Here is a 25333-nt window from a genome sequence, read left to right as displayed (position 1 = left end):
ATTAAATAATTTCACATTCTTTGAATTCTGATCTTTGAGGTAAGGCAGTCCAAGGATCTACAGGCATTTGGGAAAAGCTAGCCTGGAATCAATTACAGGTCTATTCTGCATAAACCACACAGAAGATAAATCCCATGTGGAAAGATGAGAAGTGGTTCAAATCTTAAAAACAATATTTCTAGTAAAACTGTTCATGAGTGATAAACACAAAAAAGCCTCAGAAATACAGAAGGGCCTTGATCACCATGCCCAACCTCCTCAGGAAGAATGTCAAATGAATCTGTATCTTTACCAGTATGGTGTTCCTTTCATAGATGAAGACCACGACTGATCCCTGTTGTTCATACTTTGTAATTCATGGTGTCCACTCAATGGACTGGAGGGGGCGGGAACCTTCCTTGTTTTATCTCAATATAAAAAAATATAAATATATATATGTATACATATATATGTATATATGTATATATATGTATACACACATACACACACACACACACACACATATATATATATATATATCTATATATCAATGAAACACAAGGGTTATCTTTTTGTTTTTTCTTGGTTTTTCTGAGGGACCAATTGTCCTTTTTTTGCACATGTGTTTCCTACCCTATCCCTGTTTATAATGTACTGTAGGTAAATTTTATCTTCTTCACACATCCCATTGTCCTTTGGCTGATAATCATTTTCAACTCTCCAGATAATGCCATCTTCTATATAATATAGCCATACCCCCCAAAATAAATTCCTAGAAGAATATTCCTATTTTTAAAGAATGGACCTAGTTTCAGGATGAACTTTGGGGTCATTAAAAGAACTTGACTATGTCTCAAAGCCAATCTAATATGAAAAATGAGGTGCCATATTGATTAAAGAATTTGACAGCCCATAGCTATCTGCCACAGGAGGCATCTCATGGAGTTCTACTTTGTTCTCAGGTAATGAATGTTTATATGACGCCTACCCAGAAATTCCTCTTGAAGAAATGCCTGAAGTCGATGGAGAAGTGGGCACCCTTTCTCTCAGCATCCAAGAACCAGCTTCTCCTGCAACATCATGTGAAGATTTCACTCCAAAAGAGGGCTCTCCTTACAAAGCCCCCATTTACATTCCTGATGACATCCCTATTCCTCCTGAGTTTGAACTCCGAGAGTCAAATGTTCCTGGAGCAGGACTGGGAATATGGACCAAAAGAAAGATTGAAGTTGGAGAAAAATTTGGGCCATACATTGGAGAGCAGTGTTCAGACCTTAAAGATCCCAGTTATGGGTGGGAGGTAAGAAAAAATGTGTTTTTGATTGGCTTATTAAATATACCCTATTTCTAGAAGAGTAAAAGTTTTTAATTGAATTCATAACAAAGGTGGTAGAATTGATGTCAAAAAGTTTCATGTGTGGCATTTTCGCTTCAGATAGGATCTTCTAATGTTTCTAAGTTTAAATTCTTGCTCTCTTTGTGGCGGAGAGATTCAAAGGTTGTTATCAGATATAGATTTGCCTAGATATTTTTTGACTTGGGACAAGAAAATAGGGTGCACAGAGCACAGAAGAGAGGTCCAACCATTGGTTAGGTTGGATTAGGAAAGGAGGTTGCTCTGCCTTCACTCATGAGAGAGTTGAGGGAATAGGGTTGGATTTAGGTGTATAACACCTTTGCAGTGGGACTCTGGTGAGGTTCATCAAGGACTTGGGAACAAAGTTGGGTCCTCATGGGTAAGAAGCACCTTTACCTCTCATGGCTCCCAGGGGTCAAAGGCATCATTCATTGAGACTAGTCATTCCTCTGCTTTGAGCTATGTTGGTAAGAATGTGGTAGATTGGACTAGAGCAGTCATGATTATTTTTTAATATATAATAGAGGAACAGAAATTTTCAAAAATTGGATCTTCCAGGAGATAAATATACTTCTGAAAACTGAACTTTCCATTGGATTTTTGCTTATATAAAGGATATATAGGATATAAAGATATAAAGGAGATGATGACCTGAATTATCACCACTTTATACCTCTTGTATTTTGCTTATGATCTTTGTTTCAATCACAGGCAAAAGGAGTCACTTTTTCCTCATTTGTGCACTTTGGTTTCATTGTATTTTTCCATTTATTCTGACATTTTCCTTATATGTTCAAGACTATATGTTCTTCTCCTACAACTTGAGGCTCTCCTGGTTCTCCATTCTTCAGAGGCCAAGCTTGTTTCCTATTATGAAATTTCCTAGGGATTCTTTTTATCCAGAAGACTTTTAAATAGTGACTAATGTGTAAAAAACAAACTAAAACCATTGAGGAGAACAACTTGGAGAGTCTTAATGAATGATTTTGGTTCAAGAGGTAGTTTCACTAAATTTGCATACAGTAACAGACTGAAGCATGTCCCCAAATCAGCTGTAACTGAGGAAGAGAGATCCCAGGATGCATGGTCCTTTGAGGGATATGCACTAAGACATTGCCCATTGGCAAGAGAACAGAGACGGGGTACAGCAGGAAGCCAATCCCTCTAAATTTCAGTGTCCTAGTTTATTGTCCTTATTTCCCTGCCTCAGTTGTCATTTTTGACAAAGATTAGATATTGAATGTAAAATGATCATGATTTCTGCCATATTTCCCCTTAGCCCCCATCCCTTCCTATTTTAATAGGAAGGTTAAATAGCTCTAAAATGTGAAGGATAGATAAGGAAAATTCCTGCCAGAAGTATTATCTGCCCCCCATTTTCTCCCCATCCTTGGCCAAATTTAATTTCTTCCCAGATATTTTGTTTGCCCTTGTGTTTGGAAAACTCTTGTAGTTATATTATATAGACACAATCTTTTCTGGAAAAATCTAGGCAACATCTGAAAACTCTTTGGGCCATCTTTGAAGGGGGGAGAGGTGAATGCAAAGGAACATAGCTTTGGGAGGTGTGCCTGACCATGGGTACCTGGTATTTCAGCCAGACTGAAGTCAGATAAGCTAGATTTATTTTAGTCTGTTCCCTTAATATTTATGATCATTAATAGAATATTTGGTTTGATTTTTAACTAGGAATAAATAAGCAATGCCTTCAGGACTTAATTTTAACTTTTTGTCCCTTTGCTCTATTTGAACCTTTGTGAAATCCACAATAACTGGTCGTTGTTAGAATACTGGGAGGGGAATGGGAGAGACCTGACCAGATTCCCCATAATTGCAAGTAAGAAATCTTTGTTCTTTTGACCGAAGGCCCAGGAAAGTGATTGTATTTTAGTTGCTCATGTATTGATAAGTAGCTTTTTAAAAAACTTAGTGTAGCATTAAGTTATATGTGAGTGGAATAGATTTCAAACCAAATGCGTCTGAACTTCACATTGGTATTGTTCACCTTTAAATAATGGCTATAAACATCCCAGCAATGAGTAACTCATTAGTCTTTTATTACAAAATCTTCAGTCAAGTAACCAGTGAGTTCTCTTTAGGATTCTTGAGTAAGCTTAGAATAATCCACAGACTTAAGGAGGAAATCATTTTGGATATGTTGGGTTGGTGGACTGTGGGGCTGTGTGTCTTTGAACAAGTTGCCTCTGGTTTCTGGGAATATGAGAAAAATCCAACAGTTGAAATTAATTTTGAAATGTTTCACTCCCAAGAGTAAAGAAACTCTTTTACTCAAGTAAAATATTTTTTTTACTGGAAAGTATGCTTGTATTTTTGTCATGTGAAATATAGCTGATTGTGCTCTTGCATAGAATTCAAAATATGACATTTATTATTTGTATAGAAAAAGTCACTCCTGCTTCTTCCTCCTTCAAGGGTCAAATTTCTGGTTGATTCCATCTGGTTTAATTTTTCAAATATTTATCATGAATCTATCCTATATATTGGGTTTGATTCTAGGCAAGGTAGCAAGACATAATAATAAGATGGTTCTTATCTTCAAGGATTTCATACTTTGCAGCATCAGTTTTCTAGATCTTGCTACACACCTCATTGGCAGTGCCTCAATGTATTTTGCCAACCTTTGGTATAAACTGATGAAGGCAATGATTTGCAGCTCATGAGAAAAGGTTTGTCCAAGGGTGGCTAGGGGCTTGTTCCTAGAGTTAGTTAATAGAAAACTCAATTATAATCCAAGACCTTTCTATAGAAATTTCTTTTTCTGGTTCCCTCAAGCCCTCATTCTTAGTGTTCTGTCTATCTATCATTAATCATCTATATTATCTCAGTATCCTTATATCTATCCGCCTCTCTCTCTCTCTCTCTCTCTCACACACACACACACACACACACACACACACACACACAGATCACTGCTTTGTTTATCTGTTAGTTTAGATTGTATAAGATGTTACTATTCATTTTCAGTCTAACATGGTTAAAAAATGAGGTTTCATTCCTTGATACTTTTCAACCTTTTTTTTGCTTAGGATGACCTGAAAGCCATAGTGTCATGGGATGACTGGTTTCCTTCTATTCTCATCTGTCCTCAAGTAAATGTGGATTCTCATTTGAATGCTCTGCCTCATGCAGACAAGAATGTTAGGGTTAAATTCATTAGGTGCCTGCCCACGACTACTCTTCTTTCCCAAGAAGCCCTTCTCTCACGTCAGAACTTCTAACTCTTACAAAATAACTAGAGGACAGGTATTAGGAGAAGTTTACTGGCTCTGGAGTCAGGAGACCTTGAAATTTCATCTCCAGTACTTATTGCTTGGGTGGCTTGGAGCAAGTCACTTAGCTTTTCTGAGACTTAGTTTCCTCATCTAGAAAATGAGAGGAGTTGGATTAAATGGCTTCCGAATACCCTTCCAGATTTATGAATCTATAAAGTAGGACACCACCTTTCTAAGAATACAGGTGATCTGGTCTGGTATAAGTTATATATCACTTACACTCTCATGGAAGTGTGGGAGTGAAGTTTGTCCTTAACTTCCGAGGTCATATCTTCTAGGTGATATTGGTTTTGCCCAAACTTCGGGTGCTTCATCAACCAACTTCTACTCTATGTAGCTGGTAACCAGCAATGACTGGAAGCCATCTCCTAGATTCTGCACTTTCAGATAGGTTCTCTTGGGATTTGGGGTTACTGAGCCTAATTCCTCACCCTCAGTGATGACCAGAGTGGTGTGTCCTGCCAAGCCAAGGGCTCTCTCACTGTCACTGTCAGGGTGACATCAGGATCTAAAGTAAGGACACATAGAAGAACTGGGGATAAAGACAGGTCCAATGTGAAGACCTGTACTTGGAGGTCAGACATCAAGATTTAAGTCTTTCTGCTCCAACTTTTCACCATGAGACCTTGGAGAAAGTTTCCTTCTCTATCAGACAAAAGTCATAAAAACTACCATATTTCAGGCTTATTTGCATGTTAGGATTATAAAGTACCTTCTTCACAGCAATCTTGAAAGGCAAGTGATATCTGTATTTTTAAATGAAGGACTTGTGGTTCAGGGCTTTTTTCAGTGGTACAGTGGATATTGTACCAGACTTGGAGTTAGGAAGACCTGAGCTCAAATTTTGCTTCTCATTCTTACAAGCTGTGTGATCTTGGACCAGTCATTAACTTCTTCCACCTTCACTTTCCTCATCAACTAAATGGGGATAATAACAGTTCCTACATGAACAGTATTGCTGTGAACCTCAAATGCAATTATATACATGTATGAATAAATATGATGCACATGTTTCTACATATCTCAGACAAAATAGATACAAGAGATATGGTCAGAGGAGTGGAGGGAATTATGAGGAAAGTGTTCATGGAAAGGGTACTATTGGAGCTAAGTCTTGAAGGAACATAGAAATTGTAAAAGAGAGACAAAAGAGACATTCAATTCAAAGGCAAAGAGATAGAATAGGGAATGTTGATTATGAAGAAGAGTGAGAATCCTGGTTTGACTAAAAAGTCAGCGAATGAAATGGGGCAATGGGTAACAAGGTTGACAAGTTGCAAAGGACTTGTAATGCTAAATAAAGGAGTTTACTATAGTTTATTGAGCAGGGAAGTGACATGGACAGAAATGTATTTTAGGAAAAATCATATTAATAGTTATGTGTTGAGAATGGACTGGACTGAGGTGAAAAACAGGGAAACCAAGTGCAAAGCCATTGTAATACTCATAGATTATGGTAGCTAAGTGGTGCTGTGAGTACAGGAGTACCAGACCTGCATCAGGAAGACCCAAGTTCAAATTTGGCCTCAGATGGCTTACTAGCTAGGTGATTTTGATTAAGTTATTTAACCCCATTTGCTCTGATTTCCTCATCTTCAAAATGATCTAGTGAAGGAAATGGTAAACCACTCCAGTATCTTAGCCAAGAAATCCTCAAATGGGGTAATGATAGGTTGGACATGACTGAAAAATGACTGAATGGGGTGGCTAGGTGGCGCAGTGGATAGAGCACCAGCCTGGAGTCAGGAGGACCTGAGTTCAAATGCGGCCTCAGACACTTAATAATTACCTAGCTGTGTGGCCTTGGGCAAGCCACTTAACCCCATTTGCCTTGCAAAAACTAAAAAAAAAAAAAGAAAAAATGACTGAACAACAGCAACACTCATCAGAAGAGCAGAGTTGAAAAAGGTTTTAGAAAGTATTGAGGGCAATTTACAGATAAGGAGATAATGATTAATAATACCCCAAGTATCAGAAGAATCAAGAAGGATGAAACACTATCAGATTTGGCAATTAAGAGATAATTTTAGTATATTGTTGACACATGGAGTTGGTAGAACAGATTCTAAAATATTTTCCATACATTGTCTCAAATGATGCTCTCAACATTATAAAATAGGTTTAGAGCTGTAACTAGGTGGAACAATGGAGCTGTGTCCTAGGGTGTTGAATTTGGAGGGCACAGAAGCTCTTATAATCATTAAGCAACGTATAACCAATAGAACTCGACAGTTAGTAAGAATTACTAGTTACAAAGGAAATCTCTATAAGATGGCTTGGGATGTGTTCTTTCCCTATGTTTTACAGCCTCAGCTGAGAGCATGCTACCTGAAAGCAGATTATGGTCAAAAAAAAATCCAACTCAGGGCAGGTATTATTGTTATAACCTCCATTTTACAGGTGAGAGAGAATCAGAGAGGTTAAGTCATTTGCTCAGGGTCATACCTCTAGCAAGTGTCTATGGCAGGGTTAAACCTAGGTCCTCCAAAGTCAATCTTTCCGTTTGGTATACCATATCAACAGAAGACAAGCAATATGGCCTTTCAGAGTTGTAGGCGTCACAGACAGGAATAGTGCCATACAAAATCACCCTTTAGCGGGTACTCCTGATTTCACTCCCTTGTTCACATGAGAGCTGAATTAAAGCAGGAAAAGACTTTGTTGAGAGTGCCGTATGTGGGTCAGGATGAGGATGGTGGGGATGAGAAACCATCAATTTAAACTTGCTCTTGTTCTAACGTTATCTAATGACATAGTAGTTGGATCAAATGCAAATCGAAGCCAAGGTCACTGAACTGGAGTAAAGGTGACCTTTTTGGTCATTTATCACCTTTTCCCTCCTCCCTCTCACCAATCTATTTGCCAGAAGCTCAGTTGTCCCTGGGATGGCCTCATCTCTAACGTGGTTTGAGAAGAAAACATGGCCTACTCCTTACTCAACGAAGGAAAAAGAGTTTTTAGTATTCCTAAGGCTTTTTACAAAACCTAAAGACTGATTTGGGGGCAATGAACACTGACTCAAATCTAAACTCTCCCACTTGCTATCTTGTGACCTTGTTAGCCTGGTATCCTCCCCCCACTACCACCCCATCCCTTTGTTTCTAATTCTTTCATAGAATCATGTCTCCCTTGGATATGTATTCACAAGGAGCACAAACCAATCAATCAACTAACATATACTGCCAGACATCATGAGAGGTACAGCAGATAGAAAGATTAAAAAAAAGGAAAATCTAGGTTTTAAAGCTTTTATTAAAGGACTGTAGATATTATAGCTTTCTATTAAGTGTAAGAGAAAGAAATATGGATTTTAATTGTCAAAATTTCTAGTACTTTGAAGTATTCTAATCACTTTACGTGTGATCTAATAATAAACCTGGAAAGTAGCGTCTACTATTCCATTTTACCAACAAAGAAATTGAGACTGATAAAGGTAAGTGACTTGCCCAGAGTCATACTGCAAGTAATTATTTGAGACAAAATTTAGATTCATCTTTCTCTCTTATTATTCACAACAGTCCTTTGAACTGGATGTGCTCTTTATCCCCATTTTAAAGATGAGAAAATTAAGGCTGACCTGTCCAGCATCACACTGCTATCAAGTACCTGAAGCAGGATATGAACAAAGGTCTCTCTGACTCCAAGTGCAACTCTATCTACTTCACCACCTAGCTGTATAAATCTTGTGCCACAAGACTATTAAATATTTAATAAAATTAATAACAACTTACATCTATGTAGTTCTTCAAATGTATATAAAAGTACCTTACAAAGTTCTCCATATATAAATATATATTATAAATGATAAATGTTAAATAAAAAACAAATACATTATGTTTTATTTAATATAGCACAAATATTATTTTGCTATTTTTTTCTCAGTGCACCAAAACAATTCAATCCTGAGGTATGATGTCTCAAAGAAATGTTGTCTATTATATATTTTTAAAAAATTTACAGAACAACTCATTTTTTGGTAGTCTGATCTCGAGGTCTTTTAGGAAAGTATTGAAATGGTCTAGTTATGGTTTTTAAAAAATACTGTCTCCCATAAAGACCCCCCATCAATCTATAAAAAGGGTAAAGAGACTGAAAGCCAAACGACATGGGTTGGTTTAGGGTCATGAGGAAGAAAGAACGGCCCTCATGAAATTTAGTTCAGAATTTTTCCGCCATCTAACAAAATATCTTCCTTGTGGGGCACGGTAGTGGTCCTTCCATATCTCGCTGGAGGAGGTCTGGTTTCGGCCATAAAATGTTTTTTTCTTGAATAGGCCCTTGTTACAGAGGAAAATGTTGTGTTCATTACTGGAGGGGCGGCTACACTTGGACGATTTTGATACATGTGTTCTGGGAGCTTTTCAAATCAGAAGTGTAGTTGTCTGTTGGTGCCCCTAGGTAACTATTTCTGAGTGATTTCTTCCCCAGCGTGAGAGAGGAGCACTCAGTGATAACACAGCTTTAAATAAGGCAGTTAAGGAAGAGGAACATAGCTCTCTCTAATGGTTCACTGACTCTCAAAAATTAAGTAGATTTGAGAATTTTTTAAAATTAATATGGGAAGATAGTAGAGAGAGTTTGAAATTTTACATTGGAAGTAACGACAAGTATTGAGAGAGTCTCCCTTGTGGCTTGGTAACTAGGGCACCAGTTAAGGCTGTGACCTTCTTCTTACCTGAACTCAGCACCACAGGGAGAGAAGAATTCCTGGGAACCTATAAGAGCGGGTCTCAGAGGCTTGGCCCTGGGCTGTGGCCTTAGAATTAGCAAGAACTGGGTTCCAATTCTCCCTTGGCAAGTCGCAGAATCAGAGTTAGAGCTGAAGAGACCCTTATTGTGCAAGCTTCGCATTGAATGAGGTGGAGAGGAGTGAAGAGTAGAATCTGAACCCAGGACTGGCAATTCCAATCTTGGCAATTATTCTTATTAGTTGTGTGTCTGTGGGGAGTCCCCTAGCCTTTCTTTGTCTGTTTTCTCTTATAGATAATAGGAACGATAATGCCCCTAGTACCACCTCAAAGGTTTTCTGTGAGGCTCAAAAATAAAATGATGTGAGTGCATTTATCGTTATTAAGGTAAATGAATGAAAAGTATGTTCTCTTACGTTCCCATGAACTAGCTTTCCCCTTTTTCTAAATGATTTCTTAAAATGGATAGCTAAAAACTTCTCTTACCTTCTTCTGCACTGACAGTATCACTAGTAAGTGGAAACACGGACGTGAGAGGTTAAGTGCATTGCCAATGGTCCCACCGTAAGTATTAGAGGTAGAATTCTAATCCTGATCCCCCTGGGTTCTACCCCCAAATCCTCTCCAATTCATTGTAAAGGAGGCAGAGGAGATTCTCATGATCTTGCCTCTGTGATATGTTATTGCGGTTCAGTCTTTTTCCCAGTTATATCTGACTCTTCATGGTCCCTTTTTTGGCTTTTTTTTTTTGGCAAAGATAATGGAGTAATTTGCCATTTCCTTCTCTAGCTCATTTTAGGAAACTGAGGCAAACAGGGTTAAGTGACTTGCTCAGGGTCACACAGCTAATAAGTGTCTGAGGTCAGATTTGAATTCCTGACTCCAGGCCTGGCACTCTGTACACTGTGGCACCAACTAACTGCCTCCTGGTTGCTCTAGACCCCTTGTTCCCCGTTCCTGCAGGGTTCCACAGCACTGGGTGGGAGGTCGCATAGATGACGTAAGATCTCTTTCCCAATCTGAGACGCAGTCATTCTAGGTGAGGTTAATTAACGTGGTGGCCAGTCAGGTCTAGACCTCCTCCTATAATGGCATTCATTGTGTGACCTTTAGCACATGAAGTCCCGCCCCGGGTGATTGGAGCCTTTGTGGTTTGTACAAAATATCTGATTGAAGCCTTTTTTTCTCTGACAACTCCAGTGACCTTCCCAGGTTTCCCAGGTGCAGAAAACAATAGAGCCAGGCTTGGTTGGCAGCCACAGCTATTGGAGATCTATTTTCCTTTTTTGTCATTGTTAGGATTTCTGTAGGCAAGAGCACCAAGCGGTGAGTATATGTAAAGAGGCACGTGATGCTCAGGTCATACGTCTCACCTGGAAGTCTCAGGAGAAATGGCCTTGTGGATTGGGCAGAAAGAACTTCCAGCTTTTAGGTTCTGGGAAGGCCTTCATCCTGGCCAGAGGAGGAGAAGCAGGGCCTCTTAAGAGAGGAGCAGGAAGAGGTCCCTCACACACCTGCTCTCCAGGTAGGAGCAGGTTAGATGCCTGTTCCAGAGAGACTTCGGTCTGAATTCTCTTAGTTAAAGAGATACAGAAAATCCTACAGGCAGATAAACCTGCTTTTTAGATGAAGGAAAGGCACTTTCAATCACTACAAACATTTGAATCGGCAAACCAATAACACTAATCAAGCTCCTACAGTATACAAGGACAGTGTGTTTAATAAATACTGAGGATTGCAAAGACCAAAGTTAAAACCAGCTTTGCTTGTCTGATTCTAGAGAATCCCGTGAACTTTCTAAATATGGGCCCAGGGTGGAGCTCAGTGCTTCAGAGGGGGCTTTTCTAAATGTGTCCCCAGAGGAGATCTCAGTGCTTCAGAGGGGACCCTTTCTAAATGTGTCCCTAGAGGGGATCTTGGTACTTCAGAGGGGGCCCTTTCTAAATGTGTCCCGAGAAGAGATCTTGGTACTTCAGAGGGGGCCCTTTCTAAATGTGTGGCCAGAGTGGGTCTCAGTGCTTCAGAGGGGACTCTTCTTTCCCCCAGAGAGTTGAGTACTGATGTCCAAATGAATGTCTGTAATTAACTGGCAGCCCATTCCTCCCTTCCCTTTCCTTCCCTCCCCTCCCCTCCTCTCTCTTCTCCTTTCCTCTCCCCATAGTCTCCTTCTTTAGAGCCTCCCTTGATGTTAATATTAATGCTATTTCATCCTACAAAATGTGGCTAAGATTTGCCCAGGGGTCTGTATCCTCATTGACTTTGGTAATTTGACAGGTTTCCCCAAAGACAAGTTCCTGATTCATGGAATTCTCAAGAGCATTTGCCCTTAAAATGAAGATAAAGGAAGGTTTCCTTTCTTCCCTTAGTAACTCACTTTTGGTCAAATGAAAGTACGATTATGCCCCAAATAATGAGACCTTATGGTATCATAGCAGGGAAAATCTGTAAATCATGAAACAAAACACACACACACACACACACACACACACACACACACACACACAGACAAAAGATAAGTTTAGTCTAAGGCATCATTGAAACATATTGGTGGATTAAGAGTTCCTAGCACCAACCTCAATGTTTCTAGAATAGAGATCCATGTGCTCTATGGGCATTAGCTATAATGGGCTGAATGTGAAGTTAGAGAGGATAGAAATAAAATGACTTGTTAAATGGAACTGTAGGCTGCTCTGATATCTTATAGAAACAGGATATCTGAAGTGTTGCTTCCTTTTCCAAATTTTAATTATATGCATCTCTAGGGAAGTAGCTCCCCCTTAAGAACCTGGAAAGAAAACCAGGCTCTTCGAGTGGGCACCAGTGAATAGAGAGCCCTGGGCCTCGTTTCTAGCTCTCGATGGGAATTTTTCTTAATAGCCAAACTGTTGCCCCCTGTTAAAAGAGGAAAGGGGCTAAAAATAGCTTGGTTTGCTAGGCAGATGATTCCCCGAAAAAGAAAAGAATGCTCATTATGTTTAATAAGAGAACTGACAAGCCATCATCATTCTTTCCATTAAGTAAATATGTTAGAAAAATTTATTGTGAAATGACACGTCAGGCTAGCTAGGATCCTGAGATGACATCCTTGCATTAAATACGGTAGATGCCATTAAGGGAACCAGTCAATATGTCACAGAGGCCCGGCCTGTAAAAATTAAATTGATTTGGTAAATGTAAGTAAGATAGATCTGTTTGCTTTCATCATCAATTTTGAGTGGTGAACAGGTGATGTCACCAACCTGGGAGCGATAAAGATGCAGGACCATCTGGAAAGGCAGGTGATGAATGGGCCACTGCTTTTGGGTAGTGACAGTACAGTGGTGCTTTGTCACTTGGGATGCAGTACTTAATAACTTTTCAATACCATCATAATAAATTTCCCTGCCTTATTAATATAGAAATGGTGAGTTATGAGCATGATGGCTCGTGTAAATAACCAGAGATGCAGCTGTCAGGAACTGATTGTTTGGGCATGTTTCTTTAAGCAACACAGTTGACTCGCAGTAATCAACCTATGTCTCCACCAACAGAGTTTATTGCTCTTGTCAAAAGAAAAAGTCATATTATTCAAAATTATATGAAGTCATAATAAACAAGTTTAATATATTATCAGACTTTTCCTATAAGTTTCCAAACATGGGGCCATGAATCATTTTTAATAATGCCTTTTCATGTAAAATAATGTCCTTATGCAGTAATAATGGTCTTTCCTAACTATTAACAAAACAGTCAACTTCTTTGTGTGTGTTTTAAAAGGTATTTTTATTTGTACTTTTCAATCATGAGAGCTGTGTGGAATGGAACCCGTTTGGAAATAAAGAGCTCCGGCATGTTCATGAGAGCATTTCATTAAGGGGCTCAAAAGTTGCTGAGCTCTGGCTGGGTCACACGTTTCCATTTTAATTGAACAGATGTACTTGAGAGTAAGCCATGACAAAAGAAATGCAAGCAAAATTATAAACATGTGTCATGAAGAAGTGGGCAGGAAGGAGACTCCAAAGGGCATCTGGGTGCGTTTTTTGAAAGCCCAAGCCTGCTGCGTGACTTTGTCACTGAAGTCTCTGGCTTGATGAGGAGAGACAAAATATGTAGATGGGTGTAAGATGAAGATGAATTACTAGATCAATCACTTAGCACCTTCCTGAGTATTTGGTCTGTTGTGTATGGGGGAAACAATTAGACTAGGGATACCTTGGATATTTATATCAAGGGGCATGGCTATTGAAAACTTCCTCTCCCTTCACATGGGGACATTTCTGCTTCTCCCTCTCTCTCCCTCAGTTGGCCCTGGTGATTTTAAATTACAATTTTATCCCTCGGACTACAGCCATGTGAGTGTCTCTATGGTGAACCCACTTCTTCACCATTTTGATGACTGTTGAAAAAGAGAGCCAGTAGTCTATTAACAGGCAATAAAGTTCAGGAAACTCAAGACGAGTTTCTTGGGTCAGAGGTGAAAATTACATACTAAATGAAACAAAGGTGTACCTTGATGTCTCCAGAAGCCCTGACGGGGAAGAAAGAGCACATGGTTTTTGAAAGAGGACCGTCTGGCCAGAGGGAAAGAAGTCATTGTCTCCACGTTGGCAGAGGCAGTGAAAAGGTCTGACTGCAAAGATGGAGACTTTAGAAGGGAGAGCATTGATGATGGAATTACATGATTGGGTTGCTCGTTGGATTCAACAAATGCCCTCCTCCGGTGCTTTGAACCTCACTGTATTTCCCCTCAAATTCAGAAGCCCTCTGAGTCTCTCAGATAATGGCCACTTGTCAGAGGCTTCTAGAAGTTGACTCCATTGGAAATAAAAAATGGGGAGGGGGCAGGGAGGAGGAAGAAAGTTGGCTAATAAAGTATTTCCACCCCAGAGAATATTAATGGGAAGTTTTATTGATGTGAGTGCCATAATATTTCCAACTGAACAGTAGGTGGCATATACACTATAGCGGAGAAAAAAAAAAGGCTTTAATCTAATCCATTTCATTGGCTTTCATGAACTTCCTGAAATGCCATCAGTACACAGAGAATTAATTTTAAAAAATAGAAAAAGAGAACAGTTTTGAGAAGAGTAGGTTTAATGCAGGGGTAGCAAAAGGAGTCCGTAGAACTTGTAGCCAAAAGTCTGTTTCCTCAGGTAAAGTGCGTGTGGCATGGTGTGGCCCTCAGTATAAAGGGGCTCCTGTGTAGAGTGAGGAAAACCTCACTGTTATTCTTGGTCTCCATGAGACCAAGCCCAATAGTGATCTCCATGCGCCACTCAGACTCCTGATTCTCCCTTGGTGAGTAGGTCAGGGTCTTTGTTGGGGCTGTCACTGTTGTTCTTTCAACCTCCCGGTCACATCAGGAGCCACAAAGTCTCCTTGCAAAGAAGTTTTCATGTCTTTGAGCTTTCATAGCCTCCGACCCCCCCGCCCCATCTCTAAGACAATCTGGCCATTCATGGAGCATGGAATTCTTGCTTTCCTCTGTTTTACCTCTTGCTATTTGAGAGAAACCTTTTCCTTGGACCTACTCTCCACCCCTCTCTTATCCAAATGGATGTATCACCTAACTCATGCTTTTCTCTTTGGCTTTGGCTTGTGTCTCAGTTTTCACAGCTGGAATGAAAAGTTACCTTTATAAAAAGGGGAGGATGAGCTGTTATGGATTGACCTGCATTGTTATCTCTCAAGATAACAGACAGAAACCTGGTTAATCCAGAGATCACTTATCCAATTGTAGGATTGAGTAGAAGTCAGTTTAAGACAAAAGTATGATTTGGATAAGAGAATAATTTGCTGACAAAGGCAGCTCCATCTGTCCCTCTCCTTAGAACTCTACTCTCTCATAGGAAAAATCCTCAGTTTCTTGGATGAGGTAGCATAGTGTAATGTGAAGGACATTGGATTGAGTTACAGAAGCTGAGTTCAAATTCCAGCTCTGTTGATAATTGCTGGGTGACTTTGGTCAAGTCACTACAGTGCCCTGGGCCTCAGTTTTCTCTATAGTAAAAAACAAAGGAGTTAAATCAGCTGGGTTCTACGGTTCTCTCTATTTCTAAATCTTTTGAAAATCTTAGAGATTATTGTTGAGAAATAAAGACAAGATCCCCCAGTTCAAAGGATATAGAAATGCATCACCTAGGATTCTTGATTTTTTTAGAACCTTCTAGTAGATGTAGAACATAGAGTTTACCAGAACCTAAGGGAAATTGAAGTTTCCTCAGGATTGGATCTAAAGCACAAAAATGTCTTGAAAGAGAAAAAAGCATGATGTGATGCAGATATTGTAGGCCTTTTTATCTTGCGAAAAAAATCAAAATTTTCCTTTAGTTATTTTAATTTGTAAAATTGGATGCTAACATGTTATCACCATTCACGAACAGGATCACAAATCTGCAGTGTTCAACACAGATGATTGTTTACTTAGGCAAAACACAACATATCTGAAGATCTCCCCCTGTGGGCTGGCTTCCCATTGACAACAATGGAACTCAACTAACAAAGCTAACTGCTAGGTTTAACAAGATGGCTTTTAGGATTAGCTTTTTAATTGGTAATGACCATCAACCAAGAGATAAATGTGAGAGTGATTTTAACAGATGATTTCCAAGTCCTTTACAACCTCCACAGGATAGAACTACTCGTTGGAAGGACTTCGAGCTTTCTCAAGCATCTACGAGTCCAATTCATCCAAAGGGTTTACATTTAAAGTACTGAAGTATTGAAGACAACATAGTAATAGTTACAAGGGTGCTTCTAATTGCTTGAAAGAATATTTAGCTATACATAATTGTGTGGGTATAGTGAGAATGAATGAATAAAGGAAGCTCTTTGAGGAAGCAAGGTGATGGATAAAACGTTTTTCAATATTCAAATTATATCTTGGTCAGATTCTATTTTGAGTATTGTTCCACTCTGGAGCATCTTCAGGAATGATGATAAGTAGATAAGCTCAGAGTATTTGGCAGAAGACAACAAGTGTGGTGAAGATCTCAAATTCCTGCCATGGAGAATTCACTAAAGGAACTAGAGATGATTAAACTGAAGAAGAGACTTCTGGGGTGATGTGATTACTGTCCTCAAGTGTTTGGAGGGTTGCTCTCTGGAAGAGGGAGTAGGTTTTTCTCAGTTTGACCCAATAGGGAAGAACACAGACAGTGGAGAGAAGTAACAGAAAGGCAAATTTAGATCTTAAGTAAGGAAAAATGTTTATAATCAGAGCAAGAGTTCTTAACCTGGTGTCTTTAAAAATATTTTGATGTAATTGGTTTCCCTTTCAATCATATGTATTTTAGTCTACATATTTTAAGATATTATTCTAAGGAGGGATCTCTAGGCCTCAACAGCCTGCCAACAAGAGCTAACCTGAATTGGAAATCTCCCAGAAGTACAATGGATCGCCCCAGAAGGTGGGGGGGGTTGCCACCTCTTTGGAGATATCTAAGTAGATAACGGCTGACTACTTGGCTGCTATGTGCTAGTGGAGAGGTTTGATCAGCATGGTTTGGGGAAATGACCCCTGGGGTTTCCTTGTAACTCTGAAATTTCCTGATTCTATGAAATATATTGGCTCAGTCATAGCACCTTGTAAAGAAATGTCCCATAGAGATCCCAAGAGAGTTTAGAACAGATATCGTTAGTAACATGTAATGTTAAGGTCATTTGGGAAAGCTAGCTGGTAATTGGTAGTTGGGAATGTTTTCTCTTCCTCTATTAATGTAATTGATGGACAGACACTAATTTACTTTGTGTTTCACAAGATCTCTGGATCTGGATCTGGAGTAGAAGTGACTTTAGAAGTCAGATATGGAAAGGAGAAAGGGCTTTCCTGGAGACCCATGGAATGAGACTTTGAAATCTTTCCTACCTCAATTTCTCCTTTGTTAAAAAAAGATAACTGTCCAATCATTTGTGAATTTTGAGATTCTGGGGAGCGAGTATCAACATATCAGTGGTGTAAGTGTTTGTGAGACCTTTTGCCTCTGGCTCGGAAGGGGTTGACTCTTGCCCTAACATTTCTTTTGGGCTGGCTCTACAAGCTTCCTGGGTTGTGGTTCATTGGTTCCTAGTGGCTGCCTACCATCCAGAAGGAAACAGAAAAAACTTCTCTTCCTGAAGCCTGCCTACTGGAGGGTGTAAAATCAGAGCCCAGGTCAGTTGGCAGGGCTGCCCTTGAGGATAAATGAAAAGCCAGACCGGTTAATTCTTCTCCAAGGTCATGAGACCTTTTCTGAACAAGAATATTTTCTGGCAAGCTTAGTTCTGACTATGACACCCCCTTTTTATTCTAGTGCCTTCTCTCTTAATAACTTTAATTTTTTTCTGTACATTGTTGTTTGCATCTTCTTTTTCTCATTAGAATTGAGCTTCTTGAGAGCACGGACTGTCTTTTGCCTTTCTTTTTAACCACTATGTGCTTGACACATATTTATTCACTATTTACACACACACACACACACACACACACACACACACACACAATTCTTGTTGACTCTGTGGATAGAGCACTGGACCTAGTGTCAGAAGATCTGAGTTCAAATTCAGTCTCAGATTCTTATTACTGTGTGACCCTGGACAAGTTACTTAACCATGCTTGCCTCAGTTTCCTCATCTGTAAAATGAATTGGAAAAGGAAATGGCAAGTTATCTTTGTCAAAAAAACCCCAAATGGGAACATGAAGAGCCAGACATCATCCAATGAACAACTGAATCAAGTCATGCATAACATTCTTATCCAATTTATTAAAGGCATAAAACTAGGAGGAATAGCTAATACATTGGACATGATTGCATTCAGAAATGAGCTTGCTAGGGGATAAGCTAAAGCAGTGGGTTAAATGTAATAAGGTGAAATAAAATGAGCTAAACTGTTATGAATAAGGTTAATAGAGATTAATGTTTGGTCTTACCCTTGGGTTAAAAAAATATCACTTAAAACAATATGGGGGAGAGAGGCTAGTCTGCAGTTCATCTGAAAAAGCCCTGCATTTTTTAAAAAGTGTATCACAAGTCATACATTTATTAAACACTTGTTGTATGCTCGGGACTAGGCTAAACATATTGCAGCTAATATGAGTCAAAAGTCTGATATGACAGCCAAAATAACTGATATGATCTTGAGCTAGAAGTGCAGTGTCTTGGATTAAAGAGAGGAAATCATTGCTGTATTTGTAAAAAAGACAAATGCCTGTATCCTTCCCCTGTCTGAGTTAGGACACATTTGAAGTCCATGCTTAGTTCTTGGGTGCTACATTTTAGGAAGGGCTTCTTTGAACTTGCGTGTGATCAAGTGAAGTCAATTGGGAGGCAGAAATTCCAGATCATGGATGAATGATGCATTGATTAAGAGTTTACTATGTTCAGAGCCCAGAGGATTCAAATAGAAAAGTCAGCTGTCCCTGCTCTCAAGGAGCTTACATTGTACAACTCATAGAGGATATGTGACTTGGAAAGGTTCTGGGATCCTTGGAGAGTAGCAGCAAAACAAATGGCAATGCTCCCCCTTTAATGCCATTGCCACTGTTAAAATCCTATAAGTTTCTGTTGTAGAACCATTTGATGAGGTTGGAGATTTAGGTGGGAAGAATTTTGTTTTCTGAGTCTTCGGTAGCTATATGGAGGACCAGTTGCCCTGGTACATCTATCTCCACAGTAGAGGTTTCCCAGAAGTTTCAAATTCATACTCATGTGGCTTTTCACCAATACAGCCATGATTTCATCATAGGAAGATTGGTCGAAGGCCCTGGGAATGTGTAACCTGCAGCAGAGAAGGCAGAGGAAGAATATGAAAGTTGTCTTCCAGAATTTGAAGTTGTTGTTCATCTTTCCTTTCAAGGACCAATGACATCACAATGCTACAGTCCAATATGAGATATTTCACTGGGGCATTTGGGAAGGAAATACCTCCAAATAGGCACGTCTCATCTTTCTTTTGCATTACTGTGATTCTGCTTGAGTGCCCTTGTATTATTTCTTCTGATCTCCATGTGTGACCTTTCTTATGTGAATCCTCCATAAAATAGTTTTTTAGGTCAATGTTGTTTAACACTTAGACTCCATGACCAACCCATTAGAGTTTAGGTTCTCTGTAAAAGAGTTTGAATGTTTGGCAGTTCATTGATTCTCTGTTGATTGTGCTAATTTTGGCTTGACAAGCCTTACCAAGAAAACACACCACGCCAACCATCTGTGGAGCCATTGTTTATAGCAAATGGAAAAATTTTGAATGCTGTGGATAAGTTCACTTACGGTGGCCACATACTTTCCAGAATCCACATAGATGATGAAGCTGATGTAGGTATTTCCAGAGTTAGCTCAACACTTGAGAGGCTCTGAAAGAAAGTATGGAAATTGAAAGTTTCCATTGAAAATCTATAGAACCAATATGTTGACCTCACTATTGTATACTTGTGAAACCTGAACAGTCTACTAGCTATAAAACAGGAACCCAAATTGCTTCCATTTAAATTACCTTAGGAAGATTTTGAAGATCACCTGGTAGGATAAGGTACTGGACACTGAGGCCTTCTCTCAAGCTGAACTGCCAAGAATTTGAAGAGATGGCCCATGAAAGAGGAAATGGACTTTTTAATTTGGATAAAACTATGAGTGGTGAATGGTAAAGAAGCAAATTAAGGCTTCAGGCATAGGAAAATTTCCCAACAATGAGAGATGAAATAGTGGTTTTCCCCACTTCCCCAGTCCCACCCCACTTACTAAATGTTTACCAATGAAGACTCAATGACGATTTGTTGAATATATTATGAAGGGGGTCCTTTTCAGGTGTGGGTTGGGGAACATTGGTCTTAATTCAATTTGAAAAGTTGGTTTTAATTGAAAATTGGTTTTAATTCCATTTTTAAGATTTAGTCAAATTAGATTTAATATCCTCCTTTGCTTTAAGTTTGACTCAGGTAACCTTTGGTTTCACCATTCTTGTATATCTCCACCCTTGAGCTTTGTCCATCAACCACATTCAGGAGGAACTTGTCTAGAGCTCAAACTTTTGTCTTGTAACCCCACCCACTACCCAGTTTGTAGAAAAACTTGATTATTCTAATTATCATCATTTGAAACTTTTGTAGCCACTCCCATGCCTGAGCATCTTTGTCTTGTAGTTCTTAAGCACAAGTCTTGGCTGTGGTTAAGGGGGTTTCAGAAGGGGAGGTCCAAATGATGTAATCTCAATTATGAGTATGTCCTTCATAGCCAATCAGAAAATGACACACCTATGTTGCTCAGAGATTTTACTCTCGCTAATTGTTATAAAAGACCCTATCTACCTTAGCTCAGTGACTTTGGTCATTGAGAAAGACCATTGACCCAAATTTTTTGGTTTTGCTGTTGAGTCATTTTTCAGTCATATCTGATTCTTTGTGATCCCTTTTGGAATTTTCTTGGCAAAGATACTGGAGTGGCTTGCCATTTTCTTCTCTAGTTCACTTTACAGATGAGGAAACTGAGGCAAACAGGATTATAAGTGACTTGCTTAGGGTCATACACTTTAGCATGTGTCTGAAGCCAGATTTGAATTCAGGAAGATGAATCATCCTAACTCCATGTCTGGTACTCTATTCACTAGACTACCTAGCTGCTAACCTAACTAATAAATTGATCATATTTGAAGTCTTGTCTCTCAGTTTGCCTGACTTTTCAAATATAACAATGCCCTTTATGATTCGGTAACTCTTTCTGAGACAGTCATTATTTTTAGCTACTTATCATGTGATATAGAACTTTCATTTATTCCTAGCTTATCTCTTCCACCCTTCAAGAGGTATAGCTGTGTCCTAGCAGAGAAATTGAGTTTTCTCCCTATCAGTCCTCAGATTAAAAGATGACAGAGTACCTTTCAGAACAGTTATTGGGTTCTCATTCTTTTTTTTTGTTTGTTTCTCTTTTGACTCAAGTCTTTTTTACCATTTTGGACTCTTCCAAGAAGAATGGGAAGCCCTTGGTGTAGAGCAGACATTTCCAGTTATAATAAATTAATCTAAATGAAATGTGTACAGAAATTAACTGTTAGGAGAGATTTTTACAAACTCACATTATTTATGCTATATTTGAAAATTTAGAAAAACCAACCTTCAATATTGCGAAATGTTCTCCAGATGATTTTTGTAGCTTGAATATTTGTTTTCAAGGATAAAAGAGATCTCTATTTAATATAAGGTCCTTTGGTCATTTGGTTGTGCCAGCGCCCCTGCTGAAGTGCCATTGTGCCTGTTTTGAATTGGACAAAATAGTAAACAGCTGGCATTTTCAGCAGAGGGAAAAGAGAAAGCAACTAGTGTCCCAGCACAGCCCTTGAGAAAGTTCCACAAATGGAAGACGCCAAATGGAGAAAAGAGCACATGGTTACAAATAGTTTAAAGAGGCCTATTTCCTTCAGAGGAGATGTTTGTATAGGGTTGGCCTCTGCAGCTCTCCACAAGGAGCAAAAATAAGCTTTTACTTTTTGTGGGGAAAATTTGTACTGTTGGGAGATTCAGGATAGTACTTAGGTTAAAGCCATGAATACCTAAAAGAGAAGGATCTGATGTTGTTGGAACATAATTCCCTTCTCTTTTCTTTTTTTATTTTCCCTGCCTTCTTACATTTTTCTCTTTTTTCCTTCTCTCTTATATTTTACTTCCATTTTCTTCCTTCCCTTTCTCTCTTTCTTCTTTCTCTCTTTTCTTCCAGCCTTCCTTGCTTCCTTCCTTCCTTCCTTCTTTCCTCTCTTTCTCTCTCTTTCTCCCTCTTCTTTCTTTTTTCTCTTTCCTTTCTCTCTCTTCCTTCCCTCTTTGTTCTGTCTCTTAATTTTTACTTTTCTTCCTATTTCTTTTACTTTCTAGTTCTTTTTTAAACTATATTTTCAGCCTTTTTCTTTGTTTTTCTCTTTAATCTTCTCTTCCTTCCTTTCTTTTTCTTTTCTCTCACTTTGTTATTTTCTTTCTATCTTTTCCCCTCTCTCCTGCCACTCCACTTTCCTCTAAAATTTATTCCATTTTTTTGGGATGCCAAAGACCAAATATTCAGATCTTATTTTTCCTTTTTAGTCCAGTTTTTGTTAAAAAAAAAACCCAACTAATTGGCTATCTCTCCAATCCATATCTTTTTCTCCTCTGCCCTTGCCCCCCACCCTCCCTAATACCTAATGACCAGGGATTTAGCCATCTGGGGGGACAGTTAGTCATTTAGAGGACACAGGTGGCAAGCACACCTGTAGTTAGTCACTTATAGGGCATTTTCTCCAACTGAAATTAGTTGCAGGTGTAAAACATGTGCTTGTGGAAAAGGAAATAGACATTTGAGGTCCAGCAGAAAATTTGCCTCTTAATTTAATATTATTCTCTCTTTTCCCAATCTACTTGGCCAATTAAGGAGTCTATAGCCATTTAACCTCATGCACACATAATGTCCTTCATGTCATTTGAGAAGAATACCAAAGAGGACCCCAGCCTGGTGGTGGTTTTCATTCGATCTGTGGATGCCCTGCTCTCTGGCTCCAGGGATGCCTTTTTATTTTGGTCTCGAAGAAAAGAAAACCAGCCAGTTATTCTCATTTTGAGGATGGTGTTACTCATTAAAATTTCAAATCAAAGCCCCAGTTTCATTTCTGGTGTGCCGTTAATGAACTTTAACTACACTTCTGGAGGTTGTTATTCTTTTGTTTCTGTAGTAACTAGCTTTCCAAGTATTCCTAGTGAAGAACAAGGTTATCTGAAGAATTTGATACATCTTGGGGACCCACAAACATTTTCTTTTTAAAAACTAAAATCCATTACAAGCTTTCAGGAGATTTTATTAACTGAGAGTCTGGGATCCAAAAAGGAAAGACTGGGCGACTTGGGGTTGAGCTTGCCAGTCTTCTGTTGGCACTGAGGTTGGGGTATTTCCAAAAATCCTGCGGTCACTTTTTTTTTCTTATATGACATTACTCCTTCTCATTCTTCAAAAAGATTTGCCTTGGTGTCGGGGAATTATAGATAATTTGATGCAGCAGGTTTAAGTTACCATTTTTGTCGTGAAAAAAATAGCTTAGCATGATCCTGATTTTCCTTGGTTTCCTCCCATTCTAGAAAAAAGTAGAGGTATTCACGTTTCTTTGTCTAAGAGTTTTATAATGTCTTAAGAGATTAACAGTGAGCATGAATGAGGGCCTGAGGATTAGACAACAAAAAGCCAGGGCCGGGGACTACCTCGTTTTCGGACTTTACGTTCTTCCAGCATCGCTCAACGAGCAGAGAGACGAAGAGAAGATAATCAGCGCCAGAGTCTCACAAGTGTTTAGTGATTCAAAAAATTCAGATGACATGTCAGAGCTGACAGAGTGATGGAACATTTTGTGGCCGGGCCTACTCTTTTTTTTTTTTGTCTTATGTTAAGCTTTCATATTGAGTGAATGCAGATGTTATCACAAGATCCCAGACAGACAGTCAGGGAAATGTGACAGGCTGTCAGCAAGGTTACACTACGTTGATTTTCGTAAAATATCCCCAAAGCTTTAGGGTTTCTCTTTATAGAAAATTCTTACCTCATTTAGGCAGAAAAATGGAAGCCCGTTGCCGATGACTCTGATTTCCCCGTCTTCGGAAGCTCGTTTGGGGTTTGTGTGTTCTAAAGTTTCTCATCGTCCAAAGAACTCAGAACAACTTTGCTTTTTGCTGACTGTGGCCTTCATTCAGTTTTAAAGACTTTTAAAGACTTTGATGAACAGATAGAATAATTTCCCCACCTTTAATTTAGAGACCAAGATGAATGATTAATGCTAATTCCCCAAAACCAAAACACAATACACTGAAAAAAAACAAAACAAAACTAGAACAAATCTCTTTTAAAGAATAGTTAGAAAAAGTTAATCATGTCTTCTCATTTTTAGAGCTGTGAAAAGTGTCCTGCTAAAACTTTGTGTGGCTCAGTTTCTTCATCTGTAAAATGAGGGAACCAGACTGGATGACCTCTCAGGTCCGTCTCAACTCTAAATCTGTTATCCAATGATCATAGACTCAATGATCATAGGTCTCTTGACCGTTAAGTAGTCACGATGATTTTTCTTTAAAACTTTGTCACCTATAGTTTACATAACTTTAGCAAATAGAAATGGAAGGAGACATTTTTAATGCTGCAGTATATTTATAACTCAACCTAAGGTTTGTTAAAAAAAAAAATTCCACAGCAAGCAAAATGAAAGTTTAAAAGAAATGAAGTTAACAATTACTTCATTCGAGTTTGTTTCCCCCTCAGGTTTCTGAAATCAATGAAATAGTAGTTTGAGAAAGAAGAAAACTTTTTTTTTGATGAGTTTGAAAGCCACAGTAGTATTGTTGGTGTCACTGACATTAATCTAAAACATCTGAAGATTGTCACAGTCATATTTGAGACTCTAATAGCTGGAGTAGGTACCTTTCTTTAAAAAAGAAGTTTTAGTAATTCTTTTTATTTGGATATCACAATCATTTCTAGCTATAATCCTCTTTCCCTTGTTCTTTCCCTTTCCTAATACCCCATACCTCTAAATCATGGGCCCCAATAATTAAAAAATGAGCAAACTGATTGCCGTGATGGGTTTACTTCTCTTAGATTAGACATTGAAATTATTATAACTCTTTCATTTGTAAGTAGAGGTTTGTTTGTTTTGTTTTGTTTTTCCTTTGGAATATTATCCTGTATTACTATATTCCTGGATTTAGAATAATGTTTTTAACACTAAAGGGGAAATGAAAACATGGACACCATTTTTCAGGACCCCAATTTTATCCTGGGGCTGCACATTTCCATCCATTAAAAAGTGACTGTGATTTTTTTTAAATGAAAAAATAAAACCCCAGACATTTGAGAAGACAGTCTCAACCCAGTGGTTTTTTAAAAAATATATATTAATTTTTTTTTGGAAACACACAGAACCACACTATCAAACAAAATTTTGCATATGGAGGAAATGATTTAGAATATGTTCAGCTGCTAATCGCACTCATGCTGAAGTTTTAAATTTCATCTGTCTGCTCAGATCTATTGTGACCCATTAAGTGGCTTCCTTTTTTTCCAACAAATTG

The 25333-nt window shown here is 38.7% G+C and overlaps 1 protein-coding gene across 6 annotated transcripts in view; it reads left to right on the top strand.

Annotated features, from left to right (window-relative positions):
- The window catches only part of MECOM (MDS1 and EVI1 complex locus), a 679763-nt gene that overhangs the window by 332487 nt on the left and 321943 nt on the right, over nucleotides 1-25333 (top strand). For all 6 annotated transcript variants that reach the window (XM_074190863.1, XM_074190862.1, XM_074190865.1 and 3 more), the window contains exon 2: nucleotides 942-1279. In XM_074190863.1, the coding sequence (XP_074046964.1) occupies nucleotides 942-1279 (338 nt within the window). The remainder of the gene's footprint in view (nucleotides 1-941; nucleotides 1280-25333) is intronic.

Source organism: Macrotis lagotis, chromosome 6 (genome assembly GCF_037893015.1).
Source record: "Macrotis lagotis isolate mMagLag1 chromosome 6, bilby.v1.9.chrom.fasta, whole genome shotgun sequence".
Taxonomy (NCBI): Eukaryota; Metazoa; Chordata; class Mammalia; order Peramelemorphia; family Peramelidae; genus Macrotis; species Macrotis lagotis.
The sequence above is the reverse complement of the archived record's forward strand: the minus strand, read 5'-3'. Positions and strand labels throughout refer to the sequence as shown.